General features: G+C 39.5%; 1 protein-coding gene, 1 non-coding gene and 1 pseudogene across 3 annotated transcripts in view; 2 read left to right on the forward strand and 1 right to left on the reverse strand.

Annotated features, from left to right (window-relative positions):
• The window catches only part of CHCHD3 (coiled-coil-helix-coiled-coil-helix domain containing 3), a 289,542-nt gene that overhangs the window by 173,926 nt on the left and 88,028 nt on the right, over positions 1–27,588 (reverse strand). For both annotated transcript variants that reach the window (XM_065883507.1, XM_065883506.1), the window contains exon 4: positions 14,222–14,339. In XM_065883507.1, the coding sequence (XP_065739579.1) occupies positions 14,222–14,339 (118 nt within the window). The remainder of the gene's footprint in view (positions 1–14,221; positions 14,340–27,588) is intronic.
• LOC136128415 (polyadenylate-binding protein-interacting protein 1 pseudogene) lies at positions 15,409–16,574 on the forward strand (annotated as a pseudogene).
• Positions 25,911–26,017, forward strand: LOC136128647 (U6 spliceosomal RNA). The gene has a single exon (XR_010656234.1). It is a non-coding gene; the product is annotated as a U6 spliceosomal RNA (small nuclear RNA).

Consider the following 27,588-nt stretch of genomic DNA (forward strand, 5'->3'; position numbering starts at 1 on the left):
CCAAAGCCTTGTATCAAACTGTGGACACTTTAACAACAACCCCTTAATACACAAGCAGCCTATTACACTTGCTTGTGTCCTGTCTTCAATGACATGGGGACAGGAATATCTTTTGTACAGCTTCTCTAGGATGACAGACATTAATAGAAATGCATGGATGGATTTACGGCTGGCATGGATCAATTTCCAGTTATTTTACAATTATTGATTAGCAAAGTCAAACAGGCTTTGCTACTTGCCAGACAAAAAGCTAAATCTACCCTCACCCCTTCATAAATCCTGAGAAAAAGCCAAAGAAACATGAAAACTGATGTATTTGGAAACAAAGCATGCCAAGACAAGATTATAACCAACTCAAAGCTGAGAATCAACTAACAAATGTATCTCCAGAACAGAGCTTGAGAAACTGGCAGTCTTGGCAAGTCACCCTCACTGACAGCGGCATAACCTTTGCTGTGATCAGAATTGAAGGGAGGCTTTTTCGCTTCAAGTAAAAGATTTCTGTCAGGGTGAACATATTTTAATCCACCACATGCATTTGTCCCATGTCATTTACAAGGACAAAACCTGACTACTTCAAGAGTCTGCTTTTGCTGTGTCACTGTACAGGCCTGTGTACATGTTCCCAAGGCTCGCCGAAAACATTAAAAACTCAGAGGAGGGAGGAGAAGAAGAGTGGGGAAGCAATGTTATACACGCAGAGCATGTGCAGAGCTAAAGATATACCTTGGAAATGGTGATCTCCAAGATGGAGGAGATACATGGTGAAAATATGCTGCAGGAGGGTTGTTGTTTAGAACTTGCTCTTTTTGGTGCCTTCAGGGTTAGAACTGAGCCAGTTTCTTTAAAATATATTAAGTTCTTCAAGGAGTTAAAAGAAAAAGTTTGAAGCACCAATACATTCTCTGACCCCCATGCATGGCAGGAACATTCCAAAAATGTCACTGTCCATGGGTCGCAAATTTAACATGGGGGTTGATGTTAGGAAAGGAAGAAAAATTATGTCAGGAATGGGCAAGGTAGAGATACAATGGTCATATTAAAAATTAACAAATGATTTTTAATGAGTTAAAGAAACAAATGGGAAATAAATGGAAAATGAAGTAAGCATTTGAAAAGACGAATCTTTGAACTTATAGGTGGTTTACTATAACCCAGAAATTTAAGGCATTTAACACAGAAAGGTACTTAACAATCATTTTTTAAAGTTATAAAGTAGATCAATTTCTGTGGCTCTTAATTTGATTGTATATATATGTATTTTTTAATGATATCAATTTAAGTCTATTTTCCGAACAATGGTCTGAGTTTTCATTCTAAGCCAATAAACACATATTAGCAAAAAAATCCCATCTTCTTATATCCAAGAAAAGAACCCCTCTCATTTTGACCCTTTCAATGTACAGTGACTGCTAACAGCATTTATACTGTGACTATGATTAAATCACTTCTACTAATCAGAATAAGTTTTCAATAACAAAAATCCAATTTAACCAAGGAAATACAGGCTTTCAACTTTTTCTTTTTTTAAATGGACTGTTTTTAATAACTAAAGAAAATTAAAATAGATGTGACTCTTGGAATTGGTAACCTATTCATAAAACAAAATTACTTTATGAAAAGTCAATTTATAAGTATATAGAACTTTGCATTCTCTAAGAACTCCTGTATTTATATATTTATTCATCGAGGTAACAGACTTAAAAGAAAAGTACATTCACAACCTTGTCCTCATTTTAAACAAATGGAAACAAAAGGCATAAAGAAGAAAAACAATTTGCCTAAAATTACATGGAGTAGTAACTGGGCGTGTGGGGCAGGGGAGGTGCGGAGGGAAGGGTATTTCAGATAAGATTACTGTTCAAAAAACTCTGGAGAAAAATAGTAGAACAGTTTACTCTCTAATAATTTTTAATGATACAACTTGGATGCCTGCTACATTTCAAAGACACGGAATCTACACAGATGTTGGCAAAAGCATTTAAGTTGTTTTAGTTTTGGTTCACATAAAGAAAATATCCAAAACAATTATTCCTTCACCCACAATATAGAATATTAATCTATATGTCTGAATGAAACTCTTCACCTCTTTGCGTCCATCCTTCTTTCATCTTTCTAAAACTCTAGAACTGACAGCAAGAATTCATTAATTGAAGTTAACACAGTACCTGTCTTGATCCTACTGTTTGCAAATCATGTTTAAAATGTTTTAAGACATGACAACTACATAAATGCAATATATGATCCTAGAATATACCCTGCTCCAGGAAGAAAATTTGCTATAAGGAACATTATTGGAATCTTGGTTAAAAATTAAAATATTACATCAATGTTAAATTTCTTGACTTTGACAGCTGTACCTGGTAATGTAAGAAACACACACTAATTTTTTACGGGTAGAAATACTAAGGGGGCTAATTGGCATGATGTCTGCAACCCACGCTCCAATGATTCAGAAAAACGTGTGTATGTGTGTGCACACACATATGCGTGTGTGTAGACTTTACAAGAAAAACCTGTGGAATATCATCACTCTGAATTTTCCCAAAGTTCAATGAAAACACAAACCACAAAACTGACTGAATCCACTGCATGAGTGAAGTAGACATTGTTAACATATATTACAGTTACTCTTAAAAATAATCTACTGCAGCAAGGGACTTCCCTGGTGGCACAGTGGTTAAGAAGCCGCCTGCCAATTCAGGGGACACGAGTTCAAGCCCTGGTCCAGGAAGTCCCACGTGCCGCAGAGCAACTAAGCCTGTGTGCCACAACTACTGAGCCTGCGCTCGAGCCCGCAAGCTACAACTACTGAAGCCCAGGCGCCTAGAGCCCGTGCTCCTCAACAAAAGAAGCCACCGCAATGAGAAGCCCGTGCACCTCAATGAAGAGTAGCCCCTGCTCTCCGCAACTAGAAAAAGCCCACGCGTAGCAACGAAGACCCAACGCAGCCAAACATCAATTGATTAATTAATTTAAAAACAATTATAATCTACTGCAGCAAGCCTATCTCTATTCCCCTCAACAAGCATCCTGCCAGACTAGTGCATCTTTATTATCCAAAGTAGAAAATAACCTAATCATCTCTCACCTCCCCTGAAAATAAAAAGTTTACATTGCACATAAAAAAAGGAGGGCAAGGGAATGAATAACTGCTATAAACCAAGTCCTTTTGTATCTCTATCAACCTCTCCCAAAATAGAACAGACCGTAACAAACTTTTTTTTAATAAGTCCACTCAAAATAGACTTTATAAAAGTATACAGTTAACACTTCATTATTCTTTGCAATGTAGAGATTCACACGAGAGAAATTTTTTGGAATACTGAAATTTTACCTGAAGTGCCAGAAGCTTTTTCAATTCACAACAGTTTAGATGGAAGCGTTAGTTCTAATATGTATTACTACACTCCTTGTTTTTAAACAGGTTATTCTTAGCCCCTGATAGTGTTATGATTATGAATGCATTATTTCACTAGGCAGTAACACACAAGGCCTATGAGTGGCCAGGGCTGCCTGCCTCTATGTTGAGTAGGCCCATCACGCTATGATGTTTTGTAGCCCTGTGTGTGCTCATCATATGTGTGATTTTTGGATGCCTGTTTCTGTTTATGTCTGTGGTAATTTCTGTTTTGTCCATGTGCCTAGGCCTAAAAGCCCCTCACCCTTTCTAATACAGTGGGCCCAATCCACTATAGGCTAAAAACATAATAATAACTGAATTTGCTAAATTGTGTGCCAAATAACATCACCTAGGCAGTAGGGATCCAATTTGTAGCTCTGGCTCTATCTTTGTGCAACCTTTGGGTTTACAATCTTTTTGAAACAGAAATAACAGATGTCCTATCCATATCAAACATTTATTAACACCAAGTAAGCTGCTGGACTTGAAAGCCCTTAGTTAAATGAGGAATACTAGAAACAAGTACCAACTGTTTTTGTTGTGATGCTGGTTATTAATATAGGCCATGAGCATTATGGCACTACCTAGAAACACTCTGTGACTCATTTCGATTTCGGAGTTATGATTCCAGGCCATCAACTAGCTGTGTTCCTGAGATCAGATAGGCTAAGGAAACTGTAAAAGGATCAACATTTAATGTCTAAGCTGAAAATGTATACAAATAGGTTTATAATAAACTCCAATAAAACTGGCCCTGTGACACTGATTGGTGTTCTTTCTTATCAAGAGAATATTCAACACAAATCTGGAATTAAATTTACAGTCAGTGTTTTAAGCAGGCAGAGGAAATTTAAACACACAGCTAAGTACAGGACCTTGCAGCCACTTGTCGTAAAAGATGGACGAACGGGGAGAAGTTTGCTAGAAAACTCCTCTAAACTTTTAATCTCATCAACAAATTTCTATGACAATGAAGACATCTGATAAGTTTACCACAAGTAATCATAAATTATTGGTGCTGATCATTCCATTCTATTTTTTTGAAAACAGCTTGGTGGCTGAGTAAATCATATTCTGCCTGGGGCTATGCAGCTCACCTCGCATTATTTCAGAATCATCTAAAATGACTCATTTTTCTATTAAAATGATGAATGAGCTAAATGAGGTATGTAATAAATACTGCAGGTTTGTAAACAGATTCCTGCTCTCTGGAGAATGGAGGCCTTACTTCATTTGGTAATTCTGCCCCTTGGTATTTTCAGAAGAAGTCATCCTTAAAATATAGTTAGTAAAGAAAATCGTGGAGAGAGTCACATTGGAACAAAATGTTGAAATGTCTTTATGGTGAAGGGAATAACCCCAGGCTACATGACAATAATCCCTCCCACTCCCCCAAAGCAGGGCACAGTTCAAAACATCAAGAAACACAGAAAGAACATAACTCAATCCCATTTAGGAATCATATCTAAGCAACAAAAGCAGGGATACATAAAAGAAATAAATACAGAGCTGCTCAAGGATGTTCTTCAGCATTGTGAAGAATTTACTGTCCAATAAACAAAAATGAAGCAGACCTCACTGCACATGGTATGTCACCTAGTAAACATTACTGCTCTTCAATTTACTACTGAATTCACTAAACTAGAGGTCCACGCACCACAGGCTGAAAGCAATTCTCCAAGGCTATATCAAAACTGACAGTTCTGGGACCTCCCCGGTGGCACAGTGGTTGAGAATCTGCCCACCAATGCAGGGGACACGGGTTCCAGCCCTGGTCCAGGAAGATCCCACATGCCGTGGAGCAACTAAGCCCGTGCGCCACAACTACTGAGCCTGCGCTCTACAGCCCGTGAGCCACAACTACTGAGCCCGCGTGCCTAGAGCCCAAGTTCTGCAACGGGAGAGCCACTGCAATGAGAAACCCATGCCACGAAGAGAAGCCCCCGCTCACCACAACTAGAGAAAGCCCGTGCGCAGCAACGAAGACCCAACACGGCCAAAAATAAATAAAATAAAAAAAAAAAAAACTGACAGTGCTGAGACTTGCCAGGGAGACAAACTGGAAAGATTGCTGTTGAACAAAAAAGGAGCACGTTTGCCTTAGAGTCTCATTCAGAACATAATGTGCAAAACTCTCCTTTGGGATTTGGAAGGATTGATAGACTTCATTATGCTTCTGTTAAACTTTTAATCTGTTACAGGTTAAAGCAAACACTGAGGGCCATAATTCTTAGCCTCTTCAGCAGGAGATGAGATTATGATGTCAGTTCAATAAAATTCCAAGGCCCTAATGACAGTTCATCGCAGACCTGGCAGTGAAGCAAATAAGTTAACAATAAATGCCAGGGCATTGTAAACAGATGGAATTATAACCAGCCCTTTGCACCTTAGCTACCTATGGATTTTTATTCAATGCTCTCCATACCTCACCTTGACACCCATAATGACCCAACTGACGGGATGCCAATAAGCTATTTATGGCAAGGATACAACATATGACACCACTCAACAGGTGTTGCCCTGAGCCCACTAGTTTGCAAGAAACTTGATGATTTTTTTTTTTTTTTTTTTTTTTGCGGTACACGCGCCTCTCACTGTTGTGGCCTCTCCCATTGCGGAGCACAGGCTCCGGACACGCAGGCTCGGCGGCCATGGCTCACGGGCCCAGCTGCTCCGCGGCATGTGGGATCTTCCCCGACCGGGGCATGAACCCGTGTCCCCTGCATCGGCAGGCGGACTCTCAACCACTGCGCCACCAGGGAAGCCCTTGATGAATTTTTAAAGTGCATTCAGAATGACAACAGACAGCACACTCTAAGCAGAGTTGCTCCTCATAGCTGTCTTTAAATACAACTACTTGTTGGCAAGAACATCAACAGCATTATACTCAACTCTTCTCTAATCATTTTGTCAACAGGTCTCACAGACTGAGATAGTTCCTTCAAAAAAAGCAACACCAGCAAATTGCAGTCACCTCTACATTGTGTTCACTGGACAGACTCACCAACCTCGACAGTAAGATTTAATCTCCACTCTGCAAAGAACGCTCAGCCATTCTCTCCTCTAGGCCCTTCAATATCTGTTTAGCATGACATCAGGTTTCTCTAAGGCTATTTGGTAATGTTAAGATCCTAGGTATTCCTGCAAATCTTGATGGGGAAGGGGTCTGACTACATACATTTGAGAAATACATTCATCTGGTTAAGATTTCATTATACAAGCAATACTGAAATCTGCAACAGCAGCCCTATTCTTTCCGGGCTCTTAACGTAAAGACGAGGTTGGCATACTGAGACAAAACTTGTTTCTCTTTTTCTACTACTGTGGCAAACAAACATACCAGAAGGTGCCCTGCCACTCCATGGAATATTTGACTAACAGTATCTTCACAGGGCTGTATGCATTCCAGCTAACAACAGTAATGCTGCTTTAACATGCACAGGAGGTAAAGAGCACACAAGATAACAAAGTACATAACGGGAGAAGATGGGATACGGATGCTTTGTCCTGGAAACTATAATGGCCTGCTGAATCCAAACATTTACACAGGAGGCAAAACGATGCTGTATGCCTCTGCCCCCACCTGTCTTGAGGGCCGCTGCCCTTTACATTTCCTGGTAAGATAGGAACTGAGCAAGAGACAGGAAGAATGCACTTGCAGATGGATCCTAGGTCCCATTCTCACCAATAACATTGAGGAAAATACCTTATGCCTAAATGGCTTAAATCTCTGACATAAAGCAGAAATTCTATATTTAAATCGTCCTCGAAAGTGAAAGCTCAAAATCATTAACTTCATTTTTGGCATTCAAAGCAAATTAATGTGCCATGCATGTCAGAACAATTGGGGATTTGTGTCTATAGCAAGAAAACCAGCCCAGGGCATATATAACCAGTGGGAGTGTGCTAATAGAGATTATAACTGAACTACTAAATTGCACCCAAAAAATATAGCAATTTTTTTTTTTTTTAAATGGCTGCATTGGGCCTTTGTTGCTGTACGCAGGCTTTCGCTAGTTGCAGCGAGCGGGGGCTACTCTTCGTTGTGGTGTGCAGGCTTCTCATTGCTGTAGCTTCTCTTGTTGCGGAGCACGGGCTCTAGGCATGCAGGCTTCAGGAGTTGTGGCTCGCGGGCTCTACAGAGTGCAGGCTTAGTGGTTGGGGTGCACAGGCTTAGCTGCTCCGTGGCATGTGGGATCTTTCTGGACCAGGGCTCGAACCCGTGTCCCCTGCACTGGCAGGTGGATTCTTAATCACTGCACCACCAGGGAAGTCCAAAATAGCTAACATTTTTAAAAAGGATTTTTAAGTGCCCAACAAGAGAACCCAGGATAACCAGTGCTACACTGCAACTTCATTTACCTGGTTAATTTTAATGATACTAAAAGCCCCAAGTGATCGCCCTTACCTTTCTTCAACACAGAACTTTTGAGCATGAACTATGTTGATCATTTCAAAATTACAACCCCAAGTGTATTCTCTGCCCTTGGGCAGAACCTCACTTATACTTGGGCAGCAGTGGTATTCTTATCTATTTCCTTTAATTTAGTCATTTTCCTCCAGACCCCAAATTCAAAACCTTTTTCTCTTTACCATGAAATTTCAACTGTCACAGTTTGAAGCACAAACAAAACACAGAACTGAAAAGCACACAGCACAAAATTAATCAATTCTTCTTCTTGACTGCTTCACTGAAGCATTTCAGACAAAAGGGAAACTGGGGATGAAAAGTGACATTTTGGTGAAACAGCAGCTTAAATTTGCAAAAACTGAATTTATGCATCCAATTACCCTAATTTTTTTGTGTTATTTTCTCTAAACACTATGAGGTATTACAAATTCAAAAATTGTAACTTAAGTAGAAAAAAAAATCCAAGTTACAAATGACCTTCCCCACACACCCTATACTTGACTGGAGATGGAGATTTAGGAAAAGCAACCAAATCTAATTCATCTTTGCATCCCCAGCAACTGACATCACGTAGCACATAGTAGGTGTCTTATAAATTTGTGATGAAGGGGAACTCAGAAGAGGATGATCTCTGTTTCCATTCATTCCCTCTTCTATTCCATCCTTCACACTTCACTAAAGAGAGCTATCAAAATGCCCGCATTTGCCACTGCATTTCAAACCTTTGCGTGTATGTACTCCATGGTTCTTTGGGTTGCATACGAGCTCCTCATGACCTTAGCCCTGCTAACTTCTTCTGCCTCATCCCTCAACACTCCTTACCCTGTACTTCCCATTCAGCAACTCCTTGTCGTATCCCAGTGCCCCCAGGCTTCCATGCTTCTACCTGCAATACTTTAGGTTGGACCATCCCTACTCCTCAACCATACAGGCAATTCCTACTTGTATTTCAAGATTCCACTAGGGCACCACTTCCCTAGGAAATCTTTTCTTGTCTTCCCCACTTCCTCTCCTCCCATTTCTACGACCTGAGTAAATTCAATTCTTCATTTATTAAATCAGCAAGCATTTATTGACTCTTTAGTCTTTACCAGGCACCGGTATACATTAGGCTCTCAAATGTGTGAATGAATGAATGCAGACAGCAATGAGTTAAATGAAAGTAAATCCCTGCTTTCACTTACGTGAGGATTCTCACAAGGATATAAGTAGCATGGCTCTATCACAGACTTAGCACTTTTTTAAAAAAAAAAGATTCTTTTTTTTTTTAATGCGGACCATTTTTAAAGTCTTTATTGAATTTGTTACAATATTGCTTCCGTTTTATGTTTTGTTTTTTGGCCTGGCTTGAAGCCACACCCCCCCACATTAGAAGGCGAAGTCTTAACCACTGGACCTTCACAGGAAGTCCCAGACTTAGCGCTTCTCAACATTATTTTTCGTGTATCTGTCTCCCACATTGCACTAATTCCTTATGGATTTTGTCTTTTTCGTTTATACATCCTTAGTATCCAGCACCGTGTTTTTCATACAGTAAGCACTCAATAAAACATCGGTCCAAAAAGTGAGAGAGGGCTTCCCTGGATTTCACATTTAGTTTTATAAGCTCCAGAATCTTTAAGTAAATATTTCCTTAAGTAAGTAAATTGTGGCTTCAAGTCTATATTAAAAAAGAAAAAAATACTACACAGTTCTGTGGTTATAACAAGAAATCACTGATGTTAAACCAGCATTGTTTAGTAAGACAGAAAGAGTGAGTCAAAATTTTAATTGACATTTTAAAAAGAAATCAAATATAACTACAAAGTCAAATAAACACAACCCCCTACTCTTTAATTTTAAAAAAAATCTAATGACACAGCAAATATTAGATTTAGATGTAGGAGATCTCAAAGATACACAAATGTCAAGTCACATTAACTTTACAGGTTTCCTGGCTCTGTCCTTTTAATTAGTCTTCATTCTTTACAGAGTTGCTTTCCTGCTCCTAAGCCACAATCCTTTCATGTGATTTTAGTTAACATTTTCATGTGGATACAGTTATCAGTAAACTGCCTCTCCAAAACCTCTGGATAGAAACAGCTGATGAAAATATTGGTACCAGTCAGTGAGAGGTACAGTGAGGGACTGGTATACTCTTCTTGAATCAAGAGCAGGACGTAACGGCTTCTCCAGCTAACGCAATTCTTCCGAAGTGCCAAGTTTTCATCTGATCCTATTTTAAAACTTCAGCAACAGGGCCATCATGACTTTGCCCTTCAAAGAGCTTCAATAAAGCTAGCTGCTACAACAACTGTGGGGGAAAAAAGCCTGGACTCACATCTAAGGAGACAGCAATCTAAATGTCAACTGTTCGTGGGCGGAGAATGGGAAGGGGGAGGAGAAGTTTTATCTCACAGCACTAACATTATATCAGTTTTTTTCCCCCTAGTTCTACTGAAAGACAGCCTTCCAATTCCTTCAAATGTGTGAAATCCAACCTTTACTTTCTTGCTGGCTGCAATATTTGGGTACTAAATAAAGAGGAACAAATCAATGTTTGGCCATCACTCAAAAGAGTCCCACATATTAGGGTTAAGAATGGCAGCCATGGGGGGTCCAGCACTCAGAGCAGAACAGTTCTTAGGGTGACACTCACAAGAGTCATGGGTTCTGAGGATGCCCACTCCCACAGCTGGGGATCAAGGCACTAACAGACAATACAGACTTGAAGTCATGTTCCACAGCACATGTTATACAGGATAGTGGGATGAAGAATCTGAATCCTGGACTATTTACGTGGCAGGCGGGGGCGGAGTAGCAGAAAGAACCTTATGCTCCCTAAACATTAACTATACGTGCAACAATGCTCTTTCCTTAGTAATTTTTTCTAAGGTTTAATTATAGTAAAATACACATGATATAAAATTTACCATTGTAACCATTTAGAAGTGTTAAGTTCCAGAGTGTAAAGTACATTCACACTGGTACACAACCAATCTCCACAACTCTTCTCATCTTGCAAAACTGAGACTCCATACCCATTAAAAAGATCCAGGTGGCTCTGCAGCGCAACGGATAGCGCACTGGACTTCTAGTGACGACAAAGCTCTCCATTCCTCCCTCTGCTCAGCCCCTTGCAACCACCCTGCCGTCTTCCGTCTCTGAATGTGAATACTCTAGATGCCTCATATAAGGACAGTAATACAGTATTTATCTTTTTGTGACTGGCTTATTTCACTTAGTATAATGTCCCCAGGGTTCATCTATGTTGCATTATGTGTTCGAATTTCCTTCCTTTTTAAGGCTGAATGACACTCCACTGTATGTATATAACACGTTTTTCTTTATGCATTCATCTGTGGATGGACACTTGGACTGCTTCCACCTTTTGGCTATTATGAATAATGCTGCGATGGACAAGGGTGTACAAATATCTCTTTGAGGTCCTGCTTTTAATTCTTTTGGATAAAAACCCGGAAGAGTGGATTGCTGAATCATAGGGTGATTCTAGTTTTAATCTTTTTGAGGAACCACCATACTGTTTTCCAAAGTGGCTGTACCGTTTTACATTCCCAGAACATCCTTGCCAATACTTTTTATTGTCCGGTTTTTTTTTAAATAGTAGCCATCCTAATGGATATGAGGTGGTTCCTTAGTGACTTTTACATTTTCTAAATTTTCTATAATATCCCTGTATTATGTTAATAATTAGAGGAAAATTCAGTGCAATACATTCAACCATTAAATGTGATCATGCAAATACATACTTAGTGGTATAGAAAAACCTTTATCATATAGTCTAAATTATTTTAATCTGAAGGTTACTGTAAGAGTTACATAAAACTATATATACTACTATCTATGTTTGGAGAAATACAAATACACATATTAATATAAATACTTTATACAGACTCAGTAATATGAAAAGGAATATAAAACAATAAACCAGAATGTTAACAGTAATTATCTCTGGATAATGGTAATCTAACTCATCTTATTATTTCTGTATTTATTTTCTGATCTTTACCCAATGAATATGCATGTCTTCTACAATAATGAATAACAACAATGAAGGGGGTAATTTGGTAAAGAAGTTGGGAGTCACCAGGTACCTACATTGCTGTAGGCAGCCATGTTGCTGTGGCCATGAACTATCACTTAAATGTCTGAGAATGCTCAAGCCAGGATGGGAACCTCTGAATCAGCTATAATACTATTACATAAATTCTACTTTTAGTCTCAACATGCTTTGAGGGCTCTGTTTAGCCAATATTATGATAGATGCTGAAATTCAGGAGTTCTGAGTACAGTAATTTGCCACCCATACCCTACAACCCCTGAATCAGTAAAAAAGAGACCTACAAAACAGAATATACAATGCCAGCTTCTTATGCTTAACCTGAAAACAAAAAAACAGACAAGGAAATAGAGAGGATTTATAAGGTACAAGGAAAAAATGTGAAGACATACTGCTCCAACCCAACTACATTACATAATATTCTATTTACTGTTAGTTAAGAAATTTTTTTATACTTTCACATTTCTTGTGAATTCTCTCCTTTTTTATGCCATCTCAAGTGCCTGTGTGTGCATTTAATGAGCTTTTTGAAAAATCCCAATCTGCTTATCTCTCTGAACTAAAAGAACAAGGCAATATATTCAAATTTAGGCCGAGAAAAGTAGAGAAAAGAGTGCTTCAAAGAGAAGAGGCAAAAGCTGGGGCACAAAGAAAAATGCCAACCAAGGAGTCTTCCGCCCACTAGAAACCAAGAAGCTTGCTCCCCAACCATCCTCCACCATAAACACTATTAACACTCTCCACTCCATCCCTGGCCTTCAAATTGGGAGGCTGTAAAATACGTGGGAATGACCCTTCAACACACTGGCCTGATATGTTTTCAACTTCCTCAAAACAATCCTCAAACTTGGGAGCACAGCGGATGTCATGACTGAATTACTCAACACCTAACATCTTTAATCCTGAAATTATCCCCCATTCACAACGAATGACTTTCCTTCCACATCTCTTGGCCTCAGTTCCACTCAATGTGTGTGTCCTCGTGATGGCACCAACCGGTCCCTTGACTTTCCTTTCTTAGTCCATCACCTCTGCTCTGGCTTCACTGCCTACCCATTCAGCCTGGATCCTGGATTAGTCACTGAAGAAATGGATTCATTACATATCGGCTTACTTGTATATCTTCTCTATTGGCGTCTGGTCATAAGTTAGTCTCTCAAAGGAAGGACCAAGGGAAAAGAACAGGAGAGAAACTGACTCTTTTCTTATATTGTTAATGATCCCCAGCTGCCTGAACTAGGGACATCCCCCTGAGTCTTGCATCGAAAGTTCTCCACTATATAGTTACATTTTATCTTTCCAATGAGTTCCCAGCCATATTCCTATGAGCACTAAAGCTTCTGAGAAGTTAGAGAAGTGATATGAGGGTTTCTAGGAAGGCTAAAGTGAGGGCTGAGTAGTCAGGACCCCAGGCTTCACCCAGAACGGCTGCACTTTTATTTAACAATGGGAAGTTGTTAAATCAATCATGTTGCATGCAGAAAACACTATTGTTCAGCCATTAAAAACTACATTTCGGTTATATACAGAAAATGTTCATGATGCTAAACATGATGTACAGCACTATTCAAAGTCCTCAATAGGTAACAGACCCAGGAATAAGAATTGTCTAGAGGGAAACACCCCGGTGTAAACCGTGGTTACGTGAGAATGATAGATTTATGGGTGCCTCTTAAATTTTCTTCTACTAATAATCATTTTTAAACATGTTTATGTAATCTTTTTTTAAAATTAAATTTTTAAAGAATATTTTCTTTGAAAAAATTATCTCCTTTCTTATAAAAAATGGCTCCCCTTTCTGAAGCCCAGAAAGCAACTGATCAAACCTTACTCACCTTTGGGACTTCCCTGGCGGTCCAGCGGTTAAGACTCCACGCTTCCAACGCAGGGGGTGCGGGTTCAATCCCTAGTTGGGGAACTAAGATCCCACATGTCACGTGGTATGGCCAAAAAGAAAACCCAAACACTTTACTCACCTTTGCTGGAGTCTTCCCAGGCTAACATCTGGTGGTTGCCAGGAAGGAGAGAAACAAGCTAGGCTGCTCACCCCAGAGGTTTCAAATACAAAGAAACCAAAAGCAAGGGGGGTGGGAGCAAGCAAACAATTCCCTTCAGGCAAGATGCCTGTGTCTCCGTGATCTTTTCTTCAATAATTCTCATTACACCTGCCTTAAAGTCTTTGATGGTTAATCTTAGCAAATTGTCAGCCACTTGTAAAAGGCAAAAATAAAGAAAACCTAAGCAAAGAGAACATGAATATCATCCACACTGAAAGTTGGCAAGCTTTTCCCAAACATCAGAAGTTTCCTTGTAGACAAGACCTTTCCACTAAATCTTTAAAACTCACCAGGTGCTTTGCCTTAGCACGTTCCTCCTCACTTGATATCCTCTCACGAAGAATAGCTCTGGTCAACTGCTCATTGGCAAAAGCCTTCTCTGAGTCCAGTTCTTTGCTTTGCTTCAGTCTGAAAAGACAACAAAGGTCTAACTTAGAGGGAAAAAAAGAAAGATTTTGGTAGCTGACATCATTTTTTTAATGAAATACATTTAAGCCACAGATTTAGTAGACGAAATCATCTTGGCCTAAAATTTATCCAAAGCAGGTATATTTTCTAGTAAATCCTCAAGCAGCCTCTACCCAAGCATTTAAAATAACAGAATTCAAATACATCAAGAGGCTAATCAATCTGACTGCTGAATTCGTTTTACATAGATCTTCTTATGTCAGCTTGAAATCTGCCCACCTAAATATTCGATCCCTGGTGCCTCCATCTGCCCTCTGGAGATAGCAGTAATACATCTAATTAAAAAGCCATCCACAAGACAAATATTTGAAGGTAAGCATCATCTTCCCATCAAAACTGACTCAACTGTTTACTGAATACACGCCGCGCAATGGGCAAGGCACTGATGTCACAGTACTGCCAAGGACCAGTCACTGCCCTCATGGACCTGACATTACGGCAGGAACTAAAAACACGGTTAAGAGATCCTTCCTCCCAGCGAATGTTCCAACAATCTTTATCTGCAAAAATGGCCAGACCCTTCAATAGCAGGGCTCCTCACTTGTGGGATGACTCCAATTTGTCCCTTAGCTCCAAACCAAATGCAACACTGCAGACATGGTCCAGCAAAGTAAGACAACAGAACCTCACCTCCCAAGATTCCCACACAACACTAATTCTACTAATGAAGCATATGATTACATTAGGTCTATCAGTAACCTCATCACACAATTAGTTCACACTAAGTTACAATCCACTAAAACCCCTCCACACTGTGCATGACAAGGATAAATTACTTTGGCACCCATCTTCACCATAGTGTCCGGCACATAAAGGTATTCAGCAGTCACTGAATGAGAGTACATTTTAGTCTAATCTCATGGACGAAGATTTTCTGATTGCCTTTTCTTCTTTGAGAGAATAACCCCTCTATACCATCATATCCCAAAGGTATGAGCAATGCTTTAAAAAGAAAAAGTAAGGACTTCTCTCCAGAGAACCTCATGTAGGCTGGGCCGCCAGGGAACAAACAAGGCCCCTGAGAGCTCCACCTAGTTCGCAGAATAATATCCCACAGCAGGATTTGGAGTCAACAATGGCTAAACCGCAGGTGGTTGTAGCTCCTGTATTAATGTCTCAGCTGTCTGTAAACGCCCCTGAATTTTACCCATCAAGTTATTCTTCTAATTATACAGAATCCTATGAGGATGGTTGTGAGGATTACCCCACTTTGTCAGAATACATTCAGGATTTTTTAAATCATCTTTCAGAGTAGCCTGGCAGTTTTGAAACTGAAATTGAACAGTTGGCGGAGACCCTGAATGGCTGGGTTACAACAGATGATGCTTTGCAAGAACTTGTGGATCTCATCTATCAACAGGCCACATCTATCCCAAACTTCTCTTCCACGGGAGCTCGCCTCTGTAATTACCTGTCCCATCATCTGACAATTAGCCCAGAGAGTGGCAACTTCCGCCAGCTGCTACTTCAAAGATGTCGGACTGAATATGAAATTAAAGATCAAGCTGCAAAAGGGGATAAAGTGACTCGAAAACGATTCCACGCATTTGTACTCTTTCTGGGAGAACTTTATCTTAACCTGGAGATCAAAGGAACAAATGGACAGGTTACAAGGGCAGACATTCTTCAGGTCAGTCTTCGGGAGTTGCTGAATGCCCTCTTTTCTAATCCTATGGATGACAACTTAATTTGTGCAGTAAAATTACTGAAGTTGACAGGGTGAGTTTTAGAAGATGCCTGGAAGGAAAAAGGAAAGACTGATATGGAAGAAATTATTCAGAAAAGTGAAAATGTTGTCCTAGATGCAAACTGCAGCAGAGATGTAAAACAGATGCTCCTGAAGCTTGTAGAACTCCGGTCAAGTAACTGGGGTAGAGTCCATGCAACTTCAACATACAGGGAAGCAACACCTGAAAATGATCCTAATTATTTTATGAATGAGCCAACATTTTATACATCTGATGGTGTTCCTTTCACTGCAGCTGATCCAGATTACCAAGAGAAATATCAACAGTTACTTGAAAGAGAAGACTTTTTTCCAGATTGTGAAGAAAATGGAACAGATTTATCTGGGGGTGGTCATACTTGGATGATACTGATGATAAGATAGACCCGGAGATAGAAGAAGCTTATGAAAAGTCCTGTTTGGTATCAGAGCATAAGCGAAAACAGTAAAATTAAATTTCAGCGTATCAATTTTATAAAGCAGTTTAAGTTACGCTGATTTATTTTTTTATAAATTTATTTATTATTTATTTTTCGCTGTGTTGGGTCTTCGTTGCTGCACGCGGGCTTTCTCTAGTTGCGGTGAGCGGGGGCTACTCTTCGTTGTGGTGCGCGGGCTTCTCATTGCGGTGGCTTCTCTTGTTGCAGCACACAGGCTCTAGGCGCGAGGGCTTCAGTAGTTGTGGCACACGGGCTCAGTAGTCGTGGCTCGTGGGCTCTAGAGCACAGGCACATGGGCTGAGTTGCTCCACGGCACGTGGGATCTTCCCGGACCAGGGATCGAACCCGCGTCCCCTGCATTGGCAAGCGGATTCTTAGCCACTGCGCCACCAAGGAAGTCCCAGTTCTGCTTTATTTTTATGATCAAGGACCCCTAAAATGTAAATTGACTATAATGACTCTAGAAGCCCTATCCTTGCACATGCTCCTTTCTTTCTTTCCCACTTGCCTCTAAGCTCCACAAGGGCGAAGACCTGGTCTGGGTTTTTTTCACTGCTATAACCCCAAGTGCTTAAAACAGCGCCTGCCCCACACAGTAAGTGCTCAAAAATTACCTGAGTAAACGCATGAATGAATGAGTGGCATATTTCCAACCACAGACAAAAATGGAAAACAAGTTACAGAAAACAGAAGACTGCGGAATTTACAAAACTAGACACAAACTGAGCCCTACAAAGGCCGAGCCACCATGACGGTAAGTGTCACAAGTGTGATGATCCCAGACCACACTAACCTAAAACAGAAGGGCGTTTTACATTCCACAACATTTCAGAGCCTCTGAAATACCTAACTCTGTGTGTGTGTGTGTGTGTGTGTTTTACACACACACACACAGAGTTATCAATAAACATTAGTGCAAGGCTTTGGAAGGGTCCCTGAAAAATCACCTTTGCAATTTTAGAAAAAAAATTTAGAAAATTTTAGAAGAAAGTTTCTCTTTCTTTCAATACCTAATACATCTAACTATGCTTGACTCTTGGCTGAAGAGAGATTGCAAGGGGCACAAATTGACCAAAGAGAAATTTTCCTTTCTTAATTCTTACAGTTACTTTCATTTATCCTTACAAATAGACCTGTACGAATTCTCAGATAGTTAGTTCTAAAGGAATAGCTGAAAATAAAATGAAAAGAAGAAAGGTCTGTGTGTGACTGTTTATGAAACAGAATTTTGTATCTTTCAGTCTGACAGCAGGGCCCGGAACAAGTTATCATTACCTATCAGCAACTCAGTGGTACAATCTAATAAACCTCAGTTTTCTCAGCCCTAAAACTTGAAGGTTGAGCTTTACAGTCTAAGGTCCCTTGCAGTTAAAAGTTCTACAAACATCATATATTAAATATATTACTCTCCATTTCAAAATTTCTTGAGAAATGTAGATTCAGGGGATAAATGAAACGAAGGAGTATTATCTCCAAATTTTCACTCAATGAGCACTTATATTTCTAGTCTCACTCTTAGAGTTTCCAACTACTTGATTAAAAACTATACACTAGATAGAAGTAAATGGGATTCACAAATTCATTCAGTATATAATTATTGGTGACAGGCACTATTCTGATTACTGAGAATAAGATGGTGAGCAAAAGAGACACCTACCCTCATGAAGCTTCAACTCTGACAAATTCATTATTTTCAAAAAGTGAGTCTGCCATAAAACTATATGGGTAGGAGCTGATATCGAAACTGAAATCTAAGAAACATAAAATGAGCAACATCAGGAAGGAAAAACTGTCTTAGAGGAAACCTCAGTCAGTTCCAGAGGCACTGAGCAATTATTTTCTGTAGTTAAAGTTCTATACTGCCTTCTCAGATACCAAAGGCTGGGTCACCTAGACACTGAGAGCTCTCTTCAAACACAAACACACACACACCCCAACAAACATTAATGCGAGGCTTTGGAAGGGTCCCTGAAGCTTAAAATCACCTTTGCAATTTTAGAAAAAAAAAATTTGGAAAATTTTAGAAGTTCCGCTTTCTTTCAAATTATTTTGGAGGGCAGAGTTTCAGAAAAAATGGTATAACTAATAGAGCTTTGTCCAGTGCCTTCAGAAATAAAAGCAATAGACTAGAAATGTCTAAATTGCACTATTCCTCATTTCCCCACCTCTCCCCCCTCCACATAAAGCATTTATAGCAATATTTTCTTCGAATAAGCTTCCTCGTTTATGGATTCATTGAGATCATCTAACAACTTACAACTACTTTGCAATGAAAATGTGCTTGTATTCTCAGAAGCTCCCAATTCTTTTCAGAGCTTCCCCTCAGTGCCCTTGCTTCTATATTCCATCAATGGCCATCTATGAAAGATAGTGGCTGTGTGATCAACCAATTTTTCTCTTATTTTGAGCCCAATGTGATGACTCTCTTTTCTGGGCCTCTCTGAGTGCTACCGGCCTCCTTGAGTATAGATCCAAAGCCAAGTTGTTTTGCAAACACTCCCCAAGGGAAAGAGGGGTGAAGCCCTCTTTGACAATGAAACCGCTACTTTTAAGGTCCATGTGACATGTAAAGAAAAAAAAGGTATGAGATAAAGTAAGTCTTTCATTATTGGGTTTCCAGAGATTTAAGAATTATCTCAAAATAAAACTAAACATACCAAGTATCTTGGAGAATACATTCTCTTTTTTATTTACTGGCATTTCCCACTTATTATTTCAGATCTGCTGGTCTAATATTATTCTACATTAAGCCCCTGATTTAAGTTTCATTTAAATTTCCTTCTTTTAAATACATATCTCTCCTCATTTAAATTCTCTGGAGTTTTAAGCAAAGAAGTAGGAGTTTAGTGTAAACTTTTCTTATTTGCATTAAGTAATTGGATAGCTTGCCTAAGCTTAATGAAACAAATACCAGTCAGCTCTGCCCTTATACCTCAAGCCCTAGCAAACCTAGTTCTTGTTCTCAGTATATTCTAAGTCAGGTAAGAGATTTAAGATACACCAGCAAAATGAATTTCTAAAAACCAGCCAAATCTCCTACAATGAATATTATATTACAACATGTCCTTTAAATGGAAATAATAATAATAATTACTCAAATATATTCAGTTCTCATAGATATCTGGTAATATTAATAATACCAATATTAATTATTTTATTGAAAGAACCTAAAGGTTTTAAGAAAATGGGAAGGGTATTTTAAAGATAACTTTAGCTAGGCATTTTTTTATATATTCAACTTTGCTGTCCTTGAGGAAGAAGGTATTACTATCTTCCTTTAACATGAGAAAAACTGAGATGTGGAAAAGCACACAGGAGACCTGAAATGACCTGATCTGATTTCCAAAGCCATGGTTCTTAAACCTCCTGAAGAGTGACACCACCACCACTCCAACGGGAATCAGTTTCCATTACATTACTCACCTTTGTGGTCATATAAGGACAGTTTTTAAAAATCATATTACTCGTAATTATTTTAAAAGAAGCTCACTTTTTATTTGTTTTCATTATGTCAAGTCAGAGTTTGCCAGAGTCAAACCAGCCCTTTCCCAAAGTGGGTTGGCTTTCAATGGCCCTAAATGTTTCTCTGAACCTGGCCATTCACAAACACTCAGATTTATCTTCATGTAGGCTGACACAAAGGTAATGCTATACAATTCTAGCTTAGAAAATTACTTTATAATTTAATATATAAGGCCATTATATTACTGAGGGAAAGTTGATAAGAACCTCAGATAATGGGTGAGAATAAATGGGAAACTGAGATTGTTCTAGATAAAGTGATTTGAGGAAATGATTTATCTAAAATTGAACTATGACCATTACACACAGACAATATCTGCATACTACTGCAATGTACTTGACTCAGACTATTTCAAACACTGGAAGAGAAAAATGAGCGACTACAACCTCAAAGGTCATTTTTAATGCTAATGATGAATGTTATTTTAATGCATCATACTTTGTCAGGACGTGCTGAACCAGCATTCAAAATACTGTTTACTACTCATTTTTTAAACGGAAAAGCTGAGCCAGTAATCCAACAAACTAATTATTACACTATTAAGAATAATGACAGAACAAGTATACAGCTTTCTATTAATAAGACTTTACCAAAGTAAAAGTACAAGGCAAGCTTAATAAAATTTCTCAGCTCAAATTATTTCAAATCCTGGAAGGAAATGTACATGCATTGAGATCCCAAAATAAACACATAAAGATGAATGTACATTAATATAACCATATTACATTCACATATAATATGTATCTATATGTAACATCTATATATGTATATAGAGATGTAATATCTATATGTATAATAAAGAGTTAGCATTTATTAATGCTTACTTTGTACCAGGTACAGTTCTAAGCACTCGACAGGTGTAATTCATTTAATCCTCACAAAAACCCTATCAAATTACTGTATTTCAGATGAGGAAGTTGAGGCACAGAGAAGTTAGGTAAAGCTAAGGCTTCCAGAACTTGTAAGTAATTTGCCCGAGGTCACAAAGCCAGTGAGAGGTGTAGCCAGGCAGGCTGACTTCGGAGCCTGCATTCTTACAGAAGATACACCCATGAACAAACACACACAAACACATAATATATATATATACTACTAGAATGTAAGCCGGGGGGTAAGAACTTTGTCTTAGGCACCACTGTAACCGAGACACTAAATAGTGCCTGGCTCTTGGCAGGCATTCAATAAATATTTTTGAAAGAAATGAATAGAGTTTAATATGATGGAACACAGGTACCCTTGATATAATGGTAATTTAGAAAGAAATGGCACTGTCTTGGAACGCTGAATGACTGAAATCTAGCAAACCTACAGTAAATCAGTATTATTTAACCAGCATTTAGACCTGGTTCTGAATACAACCAAGAGGACATTTATTTTGCTCATCTATGTTTCTACATAAATATCATTTAAAATGTCATTCAGAATTTAACAATGTTTCCTTCCTTTCCACAAGAATACTTTTAAAAAGTGATTAAAGCACACTAAAATTTACTCACGATCTGGGGGCATTTTCCTGCATGGCTTCAAAATGATGCCTAAGGGAAAAAAACTCAGCCCATAACCGGAAGCCTACAACTATTATGAGGGATTACCCATAGCTGTAATCTTAAATGGTTCTCATCTCCCCCTTCCAGACGATCACCTCTCCTTTACACATTGCATATTACTTTGTACCTCGAGTCCCTATTTCAAGTCTCACTTGAGAACAAGTTCTACCTGTCCTGGATTTTCTCGGACCATTTTCTTATCAAATACATTCTCTTACTGCACTGAAAAAATAGATCTATATTTGAAAAGAAATCTGGTTTTAGTTCACAAGTTAACGTCACCATATCCATGGCCCACACACCTCCCTCCCTCAGGAATACACAATTAAACTCCCCAGGAGGAAGTTACACGACACCCCAAAGCACCCTTGTCTTGCATCTAACTAGAAGGACCTATGGCCTCTTTTTTATCTGTCTTAAACTGAATATTTAGAGGCATCCTAAACTACAATAATCATCTTTTTATCTTAAAGTATACATCAATTGTCAAAACATTCAAAATACAACTGAACAATGATGGGAGCAGGGAGGCAGAGACACACACCACTGAACTGTGCCATATCAGCAGGGCTTGAAAATAAACTGTTTTATAGAAGTAGTGGAAGGAAATGCCCATGCATGACCTGTTACTACTGAAGACTTCTTTCGAAAATATCTACATCCCTCTCCCTTGCGAACATACACTGGATGGGTGCTGCAGCTGTTTATTTACTGAGATGCTGGAGGAAGACCACAGAGTTCTCCGAGGAAAAACGAACCAGAGGTCAAATGCAGGTATCTCTGGGGCAAATCCCTTTCATCAGCCCAGCGGGGCAAGACAGCAACTTAAGCACTGGCCTCACCCCGATGGGCCTGAGCCAGGGAAAGATGACAACATGAGATGGCTGCCTCCTGAAGACACGAAACCAGGACGACATTCCCTGGTTCAGGGCCCTGGTCTCTGAAGAAATGACAACATCCTAGTATACTAATGTATACAAAAGATACATCAAGCCTTTTACAGTGTTTTGCACTTATGTTTCTTTTTGTTAAAAGACACATTTTTGCCAGGACACATATTTTGAAACTGTCCTTGTTCAGTTGGTAAGTCTTGGCAAACTTTTGACCAGAGAGAGAGAAGATATTACCATTCTCCTTTCTAAGATTTGTAGGGCAAAGAATCAATACTTTTCTTCTTTTCTATTTCAAAGGACTTTCAAGCTTGAACCAAACTGCAACCTCTCACCCTCCACCTGCATTATGCCTCTCAAACATACACAGATACACATACCACCTAACTCACTCCAATGTTTTTTATGGTAGATGTTTGAATGTTAAAGCTTAGCAGACTACTCCATCAATCCTAGAGTAAACATTTTTAAAGAAAGAATAATTACACAAAGTCCTTTATTATTTTTTAAATCAAGTAGTCTTTGAATTTTTAATCATTTTTGATTCCCATATTGAGCTGCTAATTTGACTGATGCATAAAGGTTAATGACTGCTGTCTTTATAAACTTTGGTTGTTATCATTACATAATTGTGCTTTTTTAATTCTGTCTAGTGCTTACAACCTTCATTTGTACCTTTTCTCATATTTTTGTTTGGTACAGCTTTGCCAATCCATTAATTTTTTAACTTTTATTAAGATTAAAACAAATTACTTTAAGTGTATGTCACATAAATAATACATAGCTCTTGCTGTGTGTGTGTGTGTGTGTGTGTGTGTGTGTGTGTGTGTGTGTGTGTGAATATAATCTGGCAGCCTTGATCTTTAAATGGATAATTGTGGCCAGGCACAATTATTAACAGTAAGAAACTGATAAACCTAACTTTATTTCTTTCCTTTTATATTACATTTACTATTAATCTTACTTTGCTGTTATTTCTTTTTACCCTTTCCTTATTTTCCCAGTTATATCAAGTTACTACACATTCTCTTCCCCTCTCAGAAAGATCTTTGGTATTTTTCTGTGAGATTTGTGGTCATCCTCTTCCTGAACATTCACAAACGCTTTTTTCCCTACTACTGTTTAAAAACAAAATTCCTACTACTTTCTCAACCACCACCCTCTGCAAACTCAGTAAGATGAAATCATTTGAATACTTTGCCCACCCCCAACTCTTAGCTAAGAGTTCAGTGCTTTTAAATTCATACAATTCCTAGTTTTCTCATTAAGAATTACTCTTCATTTTCAAGAATCCTTATTAGCAGCTTTGTTAGATGTTCCCCATCTATCATCCATGTATACAGTGCAAAGGTTGATTCTCATGGGTGCTGCTTCTCCTCTCTACCTTTCCCTATTTAAGATCTGTTATAATTAATTTGTAATTTGGTTCGAATTCTTTAAGAATCTTCCTAAGATGGACCAGCGTGTCAGATACTAAGCTGTGACTCGGCTTCACACCCCTCTTTATCGTCTGCTTTGTGAAGTGGCAGCGGGAGTCTCTAAATCCCATGTCTGGTTTGCAGCTGGGTTCCTGTTAGGCTCTGCCAATAGAGGGCGCCAGAGGGAGACCGCAGGCTGGAGGAGGGAAAAGGAACTCTCCAGTTTGCACTCTACGCCTTGCAGCATTGCTCTGGCCTCACTGCTTCAGGCTAGCAGCAGCACTTGTTCCTACAGCAGCAGTCCAATCCAGTTTGCAGTCTGCTCAAACCTGCAACCTAACTGCACCTCACTCTGGAAACACCAGCCCTGCCTCCCGGTAGGCTCCTCAAATATCTTGAGTCCCAGACCCACTGGCCTCTCCTCCTCTGGACTACAGTTCCACAGCGCCCTCCTTCAAGCATCAATGTTTTCAATCCTGCTGCTTCCTGCCACTGCTACCTCTGGGATAGCTTAGAGCTGCAGTGGCCAATACAGTCAACATCAGCCACACGTGGCTGTCAAGCCCATGAAATTTGATTTGCCCAAACTGAGATGTGCCGTTAGTATAAAATACATACTGGATTTTTAATACTGAGTATGAAAATAAGAATGTAGTAGGACTAATATGTTTTATAGTGATTATATGTTAAAATATAATATTTTGAATATACTGGGGAAAATAAAATCTTAGAATTTGTTTTGATGTGGCTACTAGAAAATTTTTAATTACACAGATGGCTCACATTACATCTCTACTGAACAGCCCTGCCTTTGAGTTGTGTTGTTGTTCTGCATTAACAATTCTTGCATTAAATTCTCTCTGTAAAAATAACTGATGAGTTTTGTCTCCTTAGTGGATTCTGGCTGCTGTTTACATTAATAAGTTCTCCAAATCCTGGCATATCTGTGAGTCTCTCTTTCACCCTGACAGGCATATGAGAGCTCAACAAAGAATTTGGGGGTTTCAGTCCTTTCTCAGGAATCCCTAGATGTCACTCTGCCTTCTAGCTTCCAGTTTGGCAAAGAAAAGCCTAAACCCAGACTGACCCCCTTTTCCTTTATAAATCAGTGGTTCTTTCTGTCAGGAAGCTTGTAAGATTTTCTCTTCATCCTTACAGTTCAGAAATTCTAGCAGTCTATGACTAGGTGTGCATCTTTTCTCATCAATCCCCCTGGAATAAAGAGAGGCCTCTCAATTTGCAGACTCCAGTCTTTCTTCAGCTCAGTGAAATGTTTTTATATCATTTAATTATCACTGCTCCTCTCTCTCTTCCCTTTATTTCCACCTAGAATTTAGTCTATTTCATCAAATATACAGGGTTATTTCACCCTCATCCTTCAATATGAAATCAAGATGCCTCTTAAAATCAATGTGTCTTACCACCAACAACCAAGTGGCAACAGTTGCCAGTGCTACAAACATCAAAAGCGCCATTCAAATATTTCAACAGTCCTTGCTAGAAGCACCTTTTCTGAGTGTCCTTCTCCCTGGCTGCTGCTACTTTTCATCTCCTACTCACCAGGGCTCAGGCCCAGCTGTCCGGTTATGTTAAGCAGAGGTGCCCGCTGAATGGTGGGAGATGAAGCAGTCTCCACCCTGGGGCCCAGTGGTATACCACAGGCTGAGACCTTGTCAGCCCCCTGTCAAGGGAACCAAGAGAAAGTCTCTCTGTTCCCGTCTCCCACCCTCTACCCACCCAGACAACAGAGACAGAGAAATCAAGAGCTTCTCTCAGGAACATTCAAATACGCTGGGGCCAACTTGTGCTGTGCCGAAATTAACCTACTGGCTCTCACCCATCCATCAGATGCTCTACTAAGAAAAAGCACCTGGGAATTAGACTGAAATTGCAATGACAGGACAATGGAGGTGCTTTCAAGCTTCCAACTCCCTAGAATCCTTTCCACCTTTAAAATTTCTATTAAAGTGCTTGCTTCGGCAGCACGTATACTAAAATTGGAAAGATACAGAGAAGATTAGCATGGCCCCTGCGCAAGGATGACATGCAAATTCGTGAAGCGTTCCGTATTTTTTCAGCTCAGGGCTTTGTGACCACCTAGACGGGTGGGGTAGAGAGGGTAGGAGGGAGGGAGACGCAAGAGGGAAGAGATATGGGGACATGTGTATATGTATAACTGATTCACTTTGTTATACAGCAGAAACTAACACACCATTGTAAAGCAATTATACTCCAATAAAGATGTTCAAAAAATTTTCTATTATAGCTTTTTTCCCCACATTAAAGAGTTACAGAAAGTTCTCTACATATGAACCTAAGTTGCAAACTTTCAAAGATGCAAGCGTGCATTCCATCAACGTCAGGCATGAGTTGAAATTGCAGCTTGCCCTCCGTCTCCTATTGCTGACGATCCTTCAGCTCTGCCATATCCCCCCTCCTCTTCCTCCTCCAGTCAGTAACTCTCCTTGCCTGTTCACTCGATGCCAGCCCGTGTGCCAGCTATTGTACTATACTACTGTACTTTTCAAGGTACTGTACTATAAGGTTAAAAATATTTTATTTTTTGTTTTTTATGTATTACTTGTGTGAAAAGTATTATAAACCTATGACAGTACAGTACTATACAGCCGATTGTGTTAGTTGGGTACCTAGGCTAACTTTGTCAGACTTATGAACAAACTGGACTTATGAACGCACTCTTGGAATGGAACTCGTTCGTATTTAGGGGACTTATTGTACTTACAGCATTTTAGGGCAGAGTTAAGAGATTAAACGTGCTGGATGGGGCCATCTCAGGCACTGTATATTAATTCTTATGGAAACCATTTTCCTATTTTCGTCTCTACACTCTAAGCTGCATTTTCCTAAAAAGAAGCATAGCCCCCCCCCACCCCATACTGCAAGGACTATGAAGTATTAGGGTGAAAACGACTAATACCAGAACACAGTCAAATAAGAGCAATTTTTACATGGGGACAGAACAACATGGTCCGGTTCTGCAGCTCACAGATCATCATCAGGCATAACTGAGGGACAGGTCTTGGGGAATCAACGGATAGAAGACACCCTATATCGCAGAGCTCTGCTTTTAGTATCACACGGTAGTGAGTTCAAGATTAAACTCCACAGCAAGCACCTGTTCTATAATGCTGGTGAAATGCTCAGCCAATTGCTGTAAAGGCCAGTCTAGCTGAGAGAAGAGGGCACCCTCTTCGGAAAACTGAAGAGAAAATGAAGTTGTACGTGAAAGAGGGACAACCCACCTCCAGCAATTTTGTGCCCAAAACACTATTTGAAACGCACTCCAACAAAAGGATAGTCAAATTTTGTATCACTGAGCACAGTCACAACTGTTATTATTAGCTAGTTAGACACAGGCTTGAGAAAAGAATCTCCGTCAGTCTCACTTCTGAATAAAGACGGCCCTATATTTTTTACTTCAACTACTCTGTAACCTCAAAAGAAATATCAAGAGTGGAAGGGGCCTTCTCCGTGAGGCCAGGCTCATCCTTCTGTTTTAAGTCACCTTGGTCCGCACAGGAAGCACAACAGACAGCCTCAGCACCCACCACGCCCACCCCGCGCTGCACTCTCCCTAGGTAACAACGATCCATGTTCATGCCTCTCTGACACTATTCACCAGCT

The sequence above is a fragment of the Phocoena phocoena genome, chromosome 9 (genome assembly GCF_963924675.1).
Source record: "Phocoena phocoena chromosome 9, mPhoPho1.1, whole genome shotgun sequence".
NCBI classification, from domain to species: Eukaryota; Metazoa; Chordata; class Mammalia; order Artiodactyla; family Phocoenidae; genus Phocoena; species Phocoena phocoena.